This window comes from Pinus tabuliformis, chromosome 8 (genome assembly GCF_031772625.1).
Source record: "Pinus tabuliformis cultivar Carrire ecotype Pingquan chromosome 8, CPIR1, whole genome shotgun sequence".
In the NCBI taxonomy this organism is placed as follows: domain Eukaryota; kingdom Viridiplantae; phylum Streptophyta; class Pinopsida; order Pinales; family Pinaceae; genus Pinus; species Pinus tabuliformis.
The window spans coordinates 51,487,109-51,503,187 of NC_142294.1; the positions used below are offsets into that span (position 1 = coordinate 51,487,109).

The window sequence follows — 16,079 nt, forward strand, 5'->3', positions numbered from 1 at the left end:
AAATAAATAAATATTTTTATCATAAACAAATATTAAAAAATATCTTTACATAAACAAATATTTTAAAAGATATAAAAAAACCTCATCCCATTCTCCAAGAAACAACTACTGATATCATTCATAATATTATAATTATCACATAACCTTTTCCCCAGAATATATCAAATGTAAAAATAAATAAATTAAATATTTTATATAATTAATTAATTAATTAATTAAATTATATATGTATATATATGACAACCAAGATCGCGGCGTGCAGGAACTGCTGTGGCCGGGAAATCATGCGCGGAGTTCCTCTTCTGCTGCAGCTCGCAAGCGCATTAGCAATGAAAGCTGAAATTCCGATGACTTGGATCTATGCTTAATTCAAGTTTAAGTCAATACATGTTGAGCAATAGAACCCTCGTAGCATTCTGGATTTCGAATTCCCGTTGCTTTAATGTAAAGGAATTCTGGATTTCAAATCCTTTTTGCTTTAATGTAAGGTATTATTGCAGCGGTTCTGGATTCCAGTGTAATTGAATGCTGGATCTTCTCTGTCTTGAATTTTTGATTAATTCTTCTGCGAGCTGCGACATGCCTTCCTTGCTCATATTCTTTTTCCGGCGACTATTTCTGGTATATTTTACTCTTGCATCTTATCTGTACGCCCACGGAACAAATTACAGCAGCGTGGACGAAGAACTGTGATTAAATTATGAGGGCATCAAACATCGGGGCACTCGTCCCATTACTACTTCTGACAGGTAAGAATTTGCCGTGGCTAAAGTTACTGATTTTGCATTCCTCTGAAAGTAATCTTTGGTATCAGTCGGAATAGAAAGAAGCTCGGGAACCTTGGTGAATCGAGACTTTTTTGTGTTTTGATTTCAGCAATAACGTCTGCCATTCCTAATAATTCTAAGAAGCCAAAATTTTAGGGCACCCGTTTTACGTCCAAGAGATGCTTGTTGCAGATTTAGCTCATTAAGATCATATAAAAGCACAATACGCTAAACCGTAGTTTAAAGGTCTGTCCAATTTTCAGGAAATGCTGTTACAGTGAATCAATGAAATCGTTACCTTTTTGTTTCTGCGACGTCAGTGAATCAATGAAACCGTTACCTTTTTGTTTCTGCGACGTCAGTGAATCAATGAGATCATTACTTTTTTGTTTTTGCGATGTCCTCCAATATGGATTTCATGAAAGCGTCTAGTTCTCACTGGTTAATTCTGCTATCGGTTCTTTTCGTTTTTGGGAAGATTCTTCGAGGGAAAAATTTCCGTCAACTGCATAACACGGGACTTCCTTTGGTTTTGGTATGAGCTCCGAGGGTATCTATTCTGTGAAATTAGCGTAGGACTTGCACCCCGCTTCATCCATCATTTGGCCTCATTCGTTTTTTTACATATTCCATTTGGATGGGACAGACCCCAGCTATAATGGAACATTACTGGAAGGCTTAAGCTTTCATCAACTTCACTAGTGAACTAAGCCCCCATTGGTGAAATTTGAATCCATCTCTTAAGTCAACATAACACTCTCCATTTGGACCTTGCATATAAAATATTTTTGCAAAATATTTTGGATCCATAAGGATGTATCAATCTAGGTTGTTATAATTCTCCAAGATACCAACTGCAAATCCCATCAATGTGATGAAAATCAAAATGTAGGACCTCATACAATATGAGGTGTAACAATTGGATTGATTAGTCATTTGTCATGAAGATGTTGACTTGGTTGGTGTTTGGACTACAATGTGTAGCTATGGTGAATACTCTTTTCTCTAATGCTTTGGCATTTGTCTTAGTTAATAACTCTTTGTCATCATAGATTTTGTCGTGTCGATCCTTTTGACAAGGATGCCTCTAGTTAGCTTATACAATTTGGCAGTTAACGCTTTGGGTTATCTCTTAGAGATTTCCCATATTCAAGGGTGTCTTGTATTTCACTCCCTAATGGGTTAGGGATGATAATAACTTTTCAAGTGATTCTCTTCTATCTATATGAGCACACTAGGACTTCATCAATAATGTACAAGATTGTGTAGCTTCGGGTGCAGTGGTTAGTGATCATAAGAGAAATTTTTGGTAGGTTGGATTCGACAATCTGCTTGCTTGGATTCTTAGAGCTTGGATGTATGTTCGACTGGGGTCATTGTGATGTATCTTTGCATATCATTTGGAGTGGGTCTTTTAGTCATTGTTATGTGGGATTGGTGTCTTCAAATACTGTGGAGCAAGCTTCACATTTAGCAATATAAAGACCTTCCATTTGCAAGTAAATTGAGGGTTGTTTGGAGGATTCAACAAGCCTCTCACATTTAGTATGCCTTTTGTTGGTTTCCAAGTTGGACTTAGTTTTGACACATGGATCAGATTTTGTTGTCATATTTGTAGTCTAAGTATGGCGTAGAGAGTGGCCTTCTTATGGCCTTGTGGGATGTGTGCATCATGCCCAAGGATGAGAGGGGGTTGTTGAGCATGTTGTCATTGGTGTCAAAGCAGGAGTAAGTGCAGAATGTTGAGCTACTGTAGGATGTCGAGCAGGTGTGCAACATTTCATTGATGTCAAAGCAAGAGTAGGAGTAGGTATGTAGTGGATCAGAGGATTCAGTGAAGAAACCCTAGCAAATCCTTGTTAGGTAAATTGAATCGGGGTTAGAGTCAAGGTTGGCCAGGTTAAACAGGGGTAGTATTGGGGCACGTGGTATTGTGTACCCATGGTTTTCTGCCCATATTGCATGTAATGGAGCCTATAAAAAGGCTTGAAAGACTTCATTGTAATGTAGGTTCAAGGAGGTGAGCGGTGAAGGCTCACTTGGCTTGGTTGGCCAGGGTTTTGGCCAAGGCTAATGAAATTTCATTAGGGTGGGTTTTTCCCTGGAGTTGGGGTTTTCCTAGGGCAAATACTTTGTGCATTATGTTTGAATGTGTTTGTTGTTGTTTTTTTAAGTTTCTTCTAAGTAAATCTTGGTAAACAATTAATGCTCTCCGGTTAAATTTTCTACATCTGGTATTAGAGCCAAAGGTTGTGTTTTGGCTTCAAAAGGATGCTTTTGTTGCCAAGAGATATTTGGCCTGGTGAATGAAGGAGATCTGATTTGTCAATGCAGATTTGGATCTGGAACATAATGGTTAGAAGAAATGGAAAATGTATCCATTCCACAAGAAAAGGTAGCATGAATAAATGGGAGGCGTGATTTTGATATCAGTGTTGGTCGATGCACTGTAGAGAGAAGAATGATGCCCATGGCAGAGGCATGTCGTCATTAGCACTAAAATCCATTATTGTAGAGTGGAAGAGCTAGATCTGGTCAGATCTATTGTGGGTCTACAATCAAGAGCAACGAGGTTGTACGTGAATCTCTTGGTAAAATATGAATTACATTGTAGAGAAGAGTAGTGGCCATAGTGGAGCCCGAATGGCGCAAAGAAACCTGTTGGAAGAACAATGTTCCTGCGTGGAGGCCGAGGAACTCTAAAGGAACTTGCAGCGTATGGTTAGTGAAGTATTGTGGAAAGTCTGTGAAGCGATCAAAGATCGACAAGAGAGATCTAAGTGTTGCGGCAGAGAGTCGACAAAGGGCTGGACATTAGCGTCAATGACAATGACGATGATGTCCTGATAGGACAATCTATGGTCTTATGTTGTTTTACCATCGGATCCGAGGGAGCATATGCCAAGGTGACCGTTATGGAGATGAAGTCGCTACAGGGAAGCCGCTAACCAATCTTGTGAAGGTGTGGCTAGGGATCCGTTTGTGGAACAATGTTGACACTGTGAATATATAGTGAAGAAAGGCTGTTAGGGATGAAACCTGATCGTGCGACATTGAACAATGTTGCAGTGGTCTGGATATCGACCATTGGGAACAACGTCGAGCCCATGTAGTGATGGTGGCATTGTGGCGGAGCAAAGAGGACCATCGCAACTCTACGGAGGGCTAGGATCCATGGAAGTGATGCGCAAAACATTGAAGTGAAAGTGGTCCGTGGACTCTATTGATTACAGGCATAATGTGAATTGACATTTGGCATACGTGCTGCAAGGTTACAGGTACAATGGAAAATCTTTGGTCACTTTGTGAAGGAAAGATCTCAGCTTGATTTATTTGGATTGGGGTTTCAAACAAGCGATGTGATGTTTTTTGGGAATCAATGATTCAAGTAGTTGGAGTTTGCGCTATGCTGTAGGCGTTAAAAAGGGAGCAGATCGTCGATGTATACGCTGTGTGAAGGAGTCAACACCTAACTTGAGGGCAACAAGAATGCAAGGCTCGTGAGAGCCTAGATGAGTTACTAGAATTGAGGTTGTATTTCATTGAGAGGCACCACAACATGAAAACAACGCTAGAAATGGCGTAACATGGTCTTTGATTGGATTCTCTTGTAATAAGTGTTGGAATGAGAACATAAGGAAAAGAGTCTAGGGTATTGCTGGGAGCAGCAGGCTCAATGAGAGCATGGCTAGAGGATAGATTAAGATATAAATAAAAAAATAAATAAATTATGATGGAGTCAAATTTTTGCATGTAAATGTAAATGGGCATATGGCTGTAAGACTTGGTATGGCATGTGTACCCTTGGCTAATTACCGGTAAAGTCTAGGTTAGACCTAGGTGATAGGGGGGGTGCCGGGTTAACAGATACCCCGGGTAAAAACCTAGAGGGGGGTAAGGGCTAGAGTGAGCAGAGCTGGGTTGACTCACATGGCAAGGTTGGTTGGATTTAGTCAAGGAACCCCAAGTCGAGTTTAAGGGGTCAATGTTAGGTAAATTAACTCGGGGTTAGAGTTAAGGTTGACTAGGTTAAACAGGGGTAGTTTTGGGGCACGTGGTATTGTGTACCCATGGTATTTTATGTAATGGAGCCTATAAAAAGGTTGGAAAGACTTCATTGTAATGTAGGTCAAGGAGGTGAGTGGTGAAGGCTCACTTGGCCTGGTTGGCCAGGGTTTTGGCCGAGGCTAACGAAACTTCATTAGGGTGGGTTTTTTCCCGGAGTTGGGGTTTTCCTAGGGAAAATACTTTGTGCATTATGTTTGAATGTGTTTGTTGTTGGTTTTTAAATTTTTCTTCTCAGTAAATTTTGGTAAACAATTAATGCTTCCTTGTTAAATTTTCTTCAATCCTAACTCTAGGTTTTTGTTCCTTGGATGATGAACACACTTAGCACTTGATGAGGCAGATCGTTGAATTTGACTTGGAGACCTAGCCATCACATTCTCCTCATCATGGTAATTTCGTTGATATGTGGAGCGTTTCGTGGGCCCTCATGGTTTGTGAGATATGCCCAGTTAAAGTCAAAGCCCCAGTTTGTGGTCCAAAACCCGAAAGGCAGCTATGGTGGCATCATAGCATTGGTTGGATGGTATTGTTGATGTGGCAGTTCTTCTTTAATCCCAACACATTGTTGAAGTGGCAATCATTATTAATGATGATGTGGTAGATTCTTTATGTCTCCATGGATGATGATGTGGCAACCAAGTCAAAGCCCTAAGTATATTAATGATGTGACAGAGTTATGATGGCTAAAAGAAAACGCTTAAAGTCATAAGAAGCTTGCTATGATTTAATAAAGTTTTAATCATAGCAAAAATTTCTTATGAAAGGTTTCATCATTTATTGAAATTAAATTTTGTTTTTTGAGGAGATTAACTCGTGGCTCCAAGAAGTCAAAGGTCATAAAATAAAGATTACTCTTATGGAGGGTGGCCCACATCTTGGGCTTAAATTAAAAATTTAAATTTATTTTTACCACCTTCCTAAATAAATCAACGGTTGGCCGACCTTTCTAGATGTCTTTCAAAATTATATAAAGGCATTCGATACACATCTGTGTTGAAGAAAGTGTAACTAGGTTTGGTCTTCATAAATGTAATTTTGATCTTTGTACTTGTAAAAGAAAAAAAATTATTATTTTTTGTCAATTGTAAAAATGAGTTTCTTGCTCATTGCATAGGTCTAGCACATGTTGAAGTGCTAGAGGAAAGTCAAAGAGTCAATGTAATTATGAAAGACCCATTTAAGGGCAAGTTACACTATGTAAGTATGTCAAAGAAATATGTCAAAGATGATCCTCCAAGGCAAAGACAAGTCTCATCTCCATGTCGGCTCGAAATGATTTTTTTTTATGCACTTAAGGACAAGTCGGCCTCACAAGCTCAAGTCGGCCCAAATAGGAGGGACAGACTCCTATATATAGGGCAGCCCGACCTCACAAATGAAGCATCAAGTAATCTCTAAAATCAGCGAAGAAGAGAGTCAAAAAGAGGTGCGAAAAGGGGCAGAAAGGTGCCTCTAGGCTAGCGAAGAAGAAGGAAAAGGAAACCGAGTTTAGGAGTACTGTTTTGGGGCTAATTTTAGTCACACGTGCGAAGGAAAAGAGGGTAACTTTGCTGTCATAATTGCAGTGACATAAGAGAATTCGATTGGGTGAAAAAGAGGCTTCAAATAGGCCTCCATCTCAAGCAAAGTGGGTCCCACATCAAGCGAAGGAAGGGAGCAAGCAAAAGGGTCAATCTCAAGCCTAGATCAACCACACGTGCAAGAAATTAGACCTGCAGTAGGGTTAGGAGGATCAACCTCTCAACTCAGAAATATACCTCAAGAAAAGTCCCATCTTCTAGCCTAAGCATCAAGCAAAAGGAAGGCTGCCAAGCGAGGAAGAGAAAAGAAGAAATACTCTATAGTAGAGGTCTCTAAGGAGACCTAGGGTTTCTGCAGTCGTGCTATCAGTTGTCGGAAGAAGAACAAAAGATCAAGGTGCAGTGCAGAAGGAGGCATCAATTGAAGGACAAAAGGAAGAGGGACTGTGTCTTGTGCTTGGAGGATCTACTTGTCAAGGATCTAGGGTTTGGCATTTGTCAATTGAAGCTTCAATAAGAGAAATTTGCAAAAGGGTTTTCCTCTCTAGGAGAGAGAGGTTTTGCCTTGGTTGAGAGCCAATATCTTGTGTTCTTGTCTCTTTTGTTTTGGTAACTGTTTGATGAAGTTAGAGAACTCACACTAATAATAATAAGAGAAGATTGTGGTAATAAGAAAAAGTAAAAAGTACCTCACAAATAGTTATCATGTTAAGATATTCCGACACATAGGAAATAGTTAAATATAACTTGGTCTAGTGTAGAGTTAGGTAAAGTGTATTTCTTTACTATGTACTTTTGTAACTTACTATCCAACGGTCGCGATATGTTCTAGACATTAAGTGATCCAACGGTTCATTCTCTCCTTGGTATTATCGACACTTGATCCCTGGCTTAACACCTGATTGGTCCATGATCTCTATTTAAAGAGCATGGAGGGTCATTTGTAGGGTGACCGTTCATGAGAGAAGCTTATGTAAATTTTCTTTCTTTTATTAATAAATTGCCTGAAGTGGCCGCGTTGGCTTAGACCGCAAATTGTTTTCCTCTTGAGGGTTTTAACCACATCAAGAACACTGGTTTATTGATTTGTGATCCGTTTGTGAGCGGTGTCCTTTGGTGTTCTATCTGAGGAACTTACCTTGTAAATTCCTACATGGTATTGGAGCTATTTGAGGGTCGCATCCGTTGGTGATCCAAATCCGAAGCCGGTACAACTGCATCCGACTGTCGTTTCCTAGATCTACTGTTTCTGACTGCTTTCGGGCTTAGAGGACTGCTTTATTATGTTAGGAGCATCTGTTCCAGTGAGGAACCCCTTTCGTTTCATGCGAAAAGGTTTCTGGTAGCCCTAGCTATGTCATTTTTAAGATATGGAGGTATAAAGTCTTTATTTGCAGTTTTAGTTATTCATCTCTTTGTTTATTTTGGTTTATTTAGCTCTCTATTTTTTTATTACCGGATCTATACCTTTCATTTTTGCGTATGCTCTTTGCCCTGTGACTCTATGTGATCTGGGCAAATCAGAAACAGAAATGAAGGATTTTTTTCATGCGTATGCTCTTTTTTGCCGCGCCTTAGTGTGATCTCAAAAAATCAGAAACATTGAGGGAAATATTTAGGTTCTGGCAAAAGCTAACTTCAAGTCGTAAGGTTTGGTTTTTTTGTATGTTCGTGTTGGGTTGTGTGGTTTTTTGTTTTGTAGGCAAAAATAATTTTTTCAAGTAAGCATGCACCCCAAAGCTTCAGTGACTCAAAAAAAAAAACCCCTTCCTCTTTTCCAAAAATTGCTAACCTTTTAAACTAGCTCACTTGGTCCAAAGTTGCTTTATGAGAATAGAGGTCTTGGGTTCAAGTCTTTCTTTCTGTTGAGTTACTTTTTCAAAAAGCACATGTAACTTATGTTTTACAGTGACTTTATGTAAAAGTGTTCTCACCCATTATAAAAAGTGAGTCACTTATAATTCTAAAGTCTCTTTATCTTTTATTTAAGTTACAATTTAGTGAGTAGCTCATAAAGTACAATTATAAAAGTGATTTTCACTTATTTATAAAAGTGGGTCACATAATTTATTTTTTAAAGTGAGCTAATTAGATTAAGTTTAGAAATTGGGGGATTTTTTTTAAATATAACATTATCATTCACTTCCGCACATTCACGCACTTCATCGGCATCTTCAACAACTTTTATTTAAAAAGCCATAACTTTTTCATTCGGAAGCTGTTTTCAGAGCCGTTTTTTTTAATCAACCTAATTTTTCGAGATCTTTCCATTGGAACACTTAGTTTCAGCATCTACAGCTTCAGTTTCTGTTAAAATGGAAAGTCTATGCCAAGTTATTCTTGACAACACCAACTACTTCCAATGGTGGTCCTACATTGTGGATTTACTTCGAAGTAAAGGTCTTTACAGAATAGCTTCAGGCCAAGAAACTAAACCTAATGATGAAGATAAGGCAACAAAATGGGAAAATAGGCAAGATCAAGCACGTGGGTTGATAGGGATGTCTATTTCTCCAGACTTTAGATTCCATATCGCAGAACTTGATACCCCTAATGAAGCAATGAAACAACTCACTAAAGTTTTTGGAATTAAAAATGAAATTAGAGCCCATAACTTGAAAATGAGTTACTTACGTTGGACCCTAATAATTTTTCTTCCATTGAAATTTTTTTGTCCAAGTTCAAGACCCTTAGACTTCTCTTGGAAGGTGTTAAGGTTAAGAAAGAAAATGGTAGCCTTATCTATTCCATTCTTACTAAGTTGGGACCAGCCTACTCTGTGTTTGTTTCCACCTTCCATTCTACTAGAGAAGCCTTTATTTCTCAAAGACAAGACGACAAGTCCCCATCTTTTGATGCCTTTTGTGATTCTTTAATAAGAGAACAAGAAAAACTCATATATCTTGGTCTTTTTAATCTTGGAAACTCTTCTAAGAAAGCCTTAGCCGCCCAACAACAACCAAGTTCAAAGAATCCTAAGAAGTAGTATCTTAAAAAGAATAGTCCTAAACCAAACAAGGGTCCTAAGCATTTTCAATATCAACAAAATGAAAAATCAATTCAACAAAATGATAAGACAAATAAAAACAAAGGGAAGAAGACTGATAGACATTGCAACTTTTGTAATTGAGATGGCCACTTAGAATCCAAATGCTTTAAGAAGATGGAAGCCTTGGAAGCAACAATGAAGAAGCATAACATCCATTTGGAGCACTCTTCAACTTCAACTTCATCTTTAGGAATAGCACTTTCTGCATGTGGTTGTTAAGCATCTCGGTCTGGTTATGCACTAAATGTATCTTCTTCTTCTCATTCTCATGAGTGGCTCATTGATTCTGGTGCTTCTTATCACATGGCCAAAAACAAAGCCATGTTTTATTCTTTAAATGATTGTAACACCAAAAATATATATGTTGGTGATGATAGATCTCTTAGTATTGTAGGGACTGGAACTGTTCATCTAGACAATGGTCAATTTAATGATGCATTATGTGTTCCAACCTTATCCTGCAACCTTCTATCTGTATATCAGATAACTTATTCAGGTGAAGGTAAAATCGTTGAATTTTCACCTCATGATGTTGTAATTAAGGATCTAAGAGATCCTAGACAGATTTTAGCTACTGGCATTTCTGATGATTCTACGAGGTTGTATAAGTTTAACAACTTTGGGTTATCGACTCTTCCCTCAGTATTTGTTGCTCATAATGATGAAGTGAGCAAACTTTGGCATGAGCGATTTGGTCACTTAAACTATCGCTCCCTTAAAATCTATGTAAAGAAAATATGGTGAGAGGTCTTCCTATGGTATCTTACAGAGATGGTGTTTGTTCCGGATGTGTACTCGAAAAACATCATCGGGATAGTTTTGAAAAACGTGCCTCTTGGCATGCCTCAGCCCCTTTACAGCTTGTGCATAGTGATTTATGTGGTCCACTTCCAGTTGTTTCATTCTCTAGCTACAAGTATTTCTTAACTTTCATTGATGATTTCTCCAGACGCACTTGGGTATACTTCTTAAAACTCAAGAGTGAAGTATTTAACGTGTTCTTGGCCTTTAAGGCCTTTGTTGAAAAACAATCTGGACATCAAATTCTTAAACGAAGATCTAATAATGGTGGAGAATATGTTAACAACAAATTCATCAACTTTTGCACTGAGAATGGAATTCAAATGCAACACACTGTTCCATATACTCCACAACAAAATGGTGTAGCTGAAAGGAAGAATCGCACCTTAAAGGAAATGGCTAATTGTATGCTTCAATTTAAAGGACTTAGTCTTAATTTTTGGGCAGAAACAACTAACTGTGCAAACTACATAGTAAATCACACTCCTAAGGTTTTAAATTATATCACTCCAGAAGAAGCATGGAGTTCAATTAAACTAGATGTAAGTCACTTTCATGTTTTTGGAAGTGAAGCATGGGTCCATATTTTAGATGAGAAATATAAAGCTTTAGAACCTAAGTGTGAAAAATGTATTTTTGTTGGATATTTTGAAGATGTCAAAGGATATAGACTTATTCCACTTAAGTCTAAAAATGTTATCATTAGAAGAGATGTAAAATTCGCTGAAAATATATCGGCCTATGAGCCTAGTTCTGCAGATGTGCCACCTTTCTCTACCCCTTCTAAAAATATTTCTTCTTCAGATGATGACAACGAGGATGACAATCCTCCCCCACCTTCTCAAGATCCTCCTTCAGCTCCTCAACTTCCAAAATGGGTCTGTGCTACTCGGGATGCAGTAGGTGCTCTTGCAGGTGATCCTATAGATCAACGACGTACACGTTCTCAGTTCGATAGAGCCTCTTCTTTATTGGCTCAAGCTTCAGCGTATTATGATCCTAACACCTTTGCAGAAGCTTTAGGCTATCTAGATTGGGACGCAACTATGAATGAAGAATATCGTTCATTATTAGCAAATGATACATGGGATCTTGTTCCTCTTCCAAAGGGATGAATATTAGGATATTCCGACACATAGGAAATAGTTAAGTATAACTTGGTCTAGTGTAGAGTTAGGTAAAATGTGTTTCTTTACTATGTACTTTTGTAACTTACAATCCAATGGTCACGATATGTAGTGATCCGACGGTTCATTCTCTCCTCGGTATTACCGACACTTGATCTGTGGCTTAACACCCGATTGGTCATCATTTCTATTTAAAGAGCATGGAGGGTCATTTGTAGGGTAACCGTTCATGAGAGAAGCTTATGTAAATTTTCATTCTTTTATTAATAAATTGTTTGAAGTGGTCTCGTTGGCTCAGGCCGTGGACTGTTTCCCTCTTTGAGGGTTTTAACCACGTCAACAATACTGGTGTATTGATCTGTGATCTATTTGTGAGCGATGTCCTTTGGTGTTTTGTCTGAGGAATTTACCCTATAAATTCCTACATGATATTAGAGCTATTTGAGGGCCGCATCCGTTAGTGATCCAAATCTGAAGTCGGTAGAACTGCATTCGACTGCCGTTTCCTAGATCTACTGTTTCTGTCTGCTTTTGGGCCGAGAGGACTACTCTATTGTGTTAGGAGCATCTGTTCTAGTGAGGAACCCCTTTCGTTTCACGCGAAAAGCTAAGTTGCAGGAAACGTGGCCCTAGGGGTCGTTTCCTCCCGGGAAACGAAACGAAACCCGGAAACGCGTACCGTACGGCCTGGAAACGCGTTTTCGGCCGTACTGCCACGTTTCCCGAAACGGAAACGTGGCAGTACGGCCGGAAACGCGTTTCTAGACCGTACGAGCCACGTTTCCCCAAATTTATGTGTTGTTTTTTAATCTTTTTTTTATTTGTTTTTAAATTTTTTTTAGGTTTCCGGGATGTTCTAGAAACCTATTCTAAAGTTATAAAAGAGCAGTTTGTCTCATTCTCTCATCACACTATTTAGCAAGTCGTTTCTCTTGGAGACTGGCAGTTGTTTCAGCTAGGGTGTTTTGAGCAGTGAGCAAAGTAGATTTCAACAGCAGGAGAAAGAGATTTCAGCAGCAAGAGAAAGAGATTTCAGCAGGAGATTTCAGTAGCAGCAGATTTGGCTCAGTTAAAACCATATTTCTCTTCTCTTTTCTGGCATTTCGGGGTAGTCTCAGCCACAGATAATTAATTTGGGTAAGCCACATTCATTTTTTTAGTTTTTTCTTACTATTTCTTCAATTTTTCTAGGGTTTAGGCAGCCAAAAATATGAAAAACGTTTTTTATTGATAGATTTGTTTTTTAAATTTATTTTTGCAGCAGATTTGGCTCAGCTACAACCATATTTCTCCTCTTTTCTGGCATTTTAGGGTAGATTCAGCCACAGAAAATTAATTTGGGTAAGCCACATTCATTTCTTAGTTTTTTTCTTACTATTTCTTTAATTTTTCTAGGGTTTATACAACAAAAAATATGAAAAACGTTTTTATTATTTACAGATTTGTTTTTTTAATTTATTTTTGCAACAATGGCTTCCAGCCAAAGTGCAGCTGCAAGTTCAATCCCTAGGGCCAACCCAAGGGCTGAATATTATCCTCTTTGGAGGCATGTGATGAAGCTTCAAAGATGTGGAGGTGGTGGCTCATGGGAATGGCGATGCAATCTTTGCAATAATACGTACAAGGGCTCCTACCCAAGAGTGAAGGCGCATCTATTGCATGGAGGAGGACAGGGGATTTCAGGTTGCACAAAAACATCAGATCCGTTGGCAAGGTGGGCATATCAAAGAGAGCAAGATGAGGCGGATGGTACTAAGAGAAGGCATGATGAGCTTACTCAAGCTCCATCTAACATTGAGCCAAGGATTGTAGTTGAAGCAAGAAAGAGGAGCGCTGGTCACACTCAACAACATGAACAACCAGCACCCAAAAATACCAGAGGCCCAGGGGCATCCCCTTCAGTTCAGGATAGCAGAATTGCTAGATTGGTGAATGTGCAAGCAAGAGAAGAAACTAATTACAGAGTGGCTAGGTGCATTTATGCATGTGGTATCCCATTCAATGTTGTTTGCTCTCCTTACTGGCAAGATATGATAAGGGCAGTTAACAAAGCTCCTCAAGGGTACAAGGGGCCCAACTATGAGAAAGTCAGAACCCAGCTTCTCAAAAATGAGAAGGACCTTGTGGAGGACATTTTAGCTCCAATTCGTTCTTCCTGGAGTAGCTCTGGGGTTACCATAGTCTCAGATGGTTGGACAGATATGAGGCGCAGACCATTGATAAATATCATTGCCACTTCCCCCAAAGGAGCAATGTTTATCAAGGCAGAAGACTGCTCAGGAGAGGTGAAAGATGCACAATACATTGCTGATGTTATTATAAAAGCTATTGAACAAATAGGGCCTAACAAGGTGGTGCAAGTTATCACGGATAATGCACCGGTTTGCAAAGCTGCAGGTTTAATTATTGAGGGGAGGTATGACCACATCTTTTGGACACCATGCATTGTCCATAATCTGAATCTGATCTTAGAGGAGATCGACAACAAAGTTTCTTGGATAAAGGAACTCACAGGGGAAGCAAGGGAGATTATCAAATTCATCACCAACCACCACCAGTCTCAGGCCATATTTTGAGAGTACTCCAAATTGGAGTTGTTAAAAGTTGCTGAGACAAGATATGCCTCAAACTTCGTGATGTTGCATCGCCTTGTTGAGGTTAAGCATGCATTAGTTTCTATGGTGGTGAGTCAACTTTGGATTGAGTGGAGACAAGCAGATTCAGAGCGGGGATCTATGGTGCGTAGATTGTGCCTTGATGAGGATTGGTGGAGCAAGGTAGATTTCTTGCTAAAGTTCACAACCCCTGCATTTGAGCTTCTCCGGAGTGCTGACACTGACCAACCTTTCTTGGGAGAGGTATATGATGGCATGGATTCCATGGTTGAGAAAACTATGGAAATCATTTCGCAGGAGTCTCCACAACTTTTGTTTGTTGATGATCATTTTGCTGGTTTGATCAAGAAAATCATTGTTGATAGGTGGAACAATTTCAATACACCATTGCACACTTTAGCACATGCTTTGAACCCCAAATTTTATGATGAGGAGCTTATTGCTAAAAGCAATGGGAAGAGGAAGGCACCCCATAAGGATAGAGAGGTGGCTACTGGGGTGAAAAAAGCCCTTATGAGAATGTTTCATTCTCATCTACATAGGGAGGTAAAGGAGGAATTTGCCAGTTTTGCTGCAGGTGCAGGAATAGATGATTATGTAGATATATCAGCTTTGGAGGAGAGAAGCACCATGAATCCAGTTAGGTGGTGGATTTGTCATGGAGCAAATGGTGTACATTTACAAAACCTTGCCATTCGTATTCTTTCACAAGTGGCAAGCTCTTCATCAGTAGAAAGGAATTGGAGCGCTTATGGTTTTATTCATTCTGTGAAGCGCAATAGGTTGGGCTCACAGAAAGCAGAGGATCTTGTTTATGTGCACTCCAACCTTCGCCTTGCATCTCGTAGGAGTCCAGAATACAACAGTGGTCCTTCTAAAGAATGGGATGTGGATGCAGAAAATCCTGATTTGGATCTCTCTCTTGCTTCCCTGAATATTGAGGCCGAATCTGATAGTGGAATTGGTGCATCATCTTCTTCAGCACTACCATCCACTGTTGAGCATTGTGTTGCTTCTATTTTTGATGAGGATTGTTATGATGAGGATTAGTCTTTTGTGACTTGTCTCTATAGTTCTTGCAGCCTTATAGTCTTTATTGTACTTGCAGCCTCATATACTAATATAAATAAAGGCTGATTTTGGATTTTCCTATATTTTTATTTTCATTATGTGATCATTCATGACTCATGAGTAAATGTGATGTAAATTTAATCTTAATGTTTAAATGTAATAAATTATAATCATATAATGTAAATGTATCATTCATGCTTTATGATTGCACATATATATAATAATAATTTTTAAATATTTTTAATATATATATATATATATATATATATATATATATTCGCATTTCCCCATTTCCAAAATTTGGGGAGGTTGCGTTTCGTTTCGCTTCCCGTTTCGGAAACTCGTTTCCGTTTCCCCGTTTCGTGCAACTTAGGCGAAAAGGTTTCTGGGTAGCCCTAGCTACGTCATTTTTAAGATCTGGAAGTATACAGTGTTTATTTGTTGTTTTTAGTTATTTTCTCTCTGTTTATTTCGGTTTATTTAGCTCTTTGTTTTTTTTTTTTTTTTTTTATTACTGAATCTATACCTTTCATTTCTGCGTATGTTCTTTGCCCCGCGACTCTGTGCGATCTGGGCAAATCAGAAACAAAAATGAAGGATTTTTCTCATGCGTATGCTCTTTTCCGCCGCGCCTTAGTGTGATCTCGGAAAATCAGAAACATTGAGGAAAATATTTAGTTTCCGGCTAAAGCTAACTTCAAGCCGTAAGATTTGTTTTTTTTTTGTATGTCCGTATTGAGTTTTGTGTTTTTTGTTTTGTAGGCAAAAAAGAGCTTTCTCAAGTAAGCACGCACCCCAAAGCTTCAGTGACTACCAAAAAAAAAAAAAACCTTCATCTTTTCCAAAAATTACTAACCTTTTAATCTAGCTCACTTGGTCCAAAACTACTTTATGAGAGTAGAGGTCTTGAGTTCAAGTCTTTATCTTTGTTGAGCTAATTAGAATTAAGTTTAGAAAGGGGGCAGATTTTTTTTTCAATATAACATTATCATTCATTTCCGCACATTCCTGCACTTCGTCGGCATTTTTAACAACTTTTCTTCAAAAAGCTATAACTTTTT

General features: G+C 38.7%; 1 protein-coding gene across 2 annotated transcripts in view; it reads left to right on the forward strand.

The window, feature by feature from the left end:
• The first annotated feature begins 266 nt into the window (after window positions 1-266).
• The window catches only part of LOC149234098 (piezo-type mechanosensitive ion channel homolog), a 168,920-nt gene continuing 153,107 nt past the window's right edge, over window positions 267-16,079 (forward strand). For both annotated transcript variants that reach the window (XM_089461107.1, XM_089461108.1), the window contains exon 1: window positions 267-749. In XM_089461107.1, coding sequence (XP_089317233.1) covers window positions 701-749 — 49 coding nt within the window. In that variant the 5' untranslated portion in view covers window positions 267-700. The remainder of the gene's footprint in view (window positions 750-16,079) is intronic.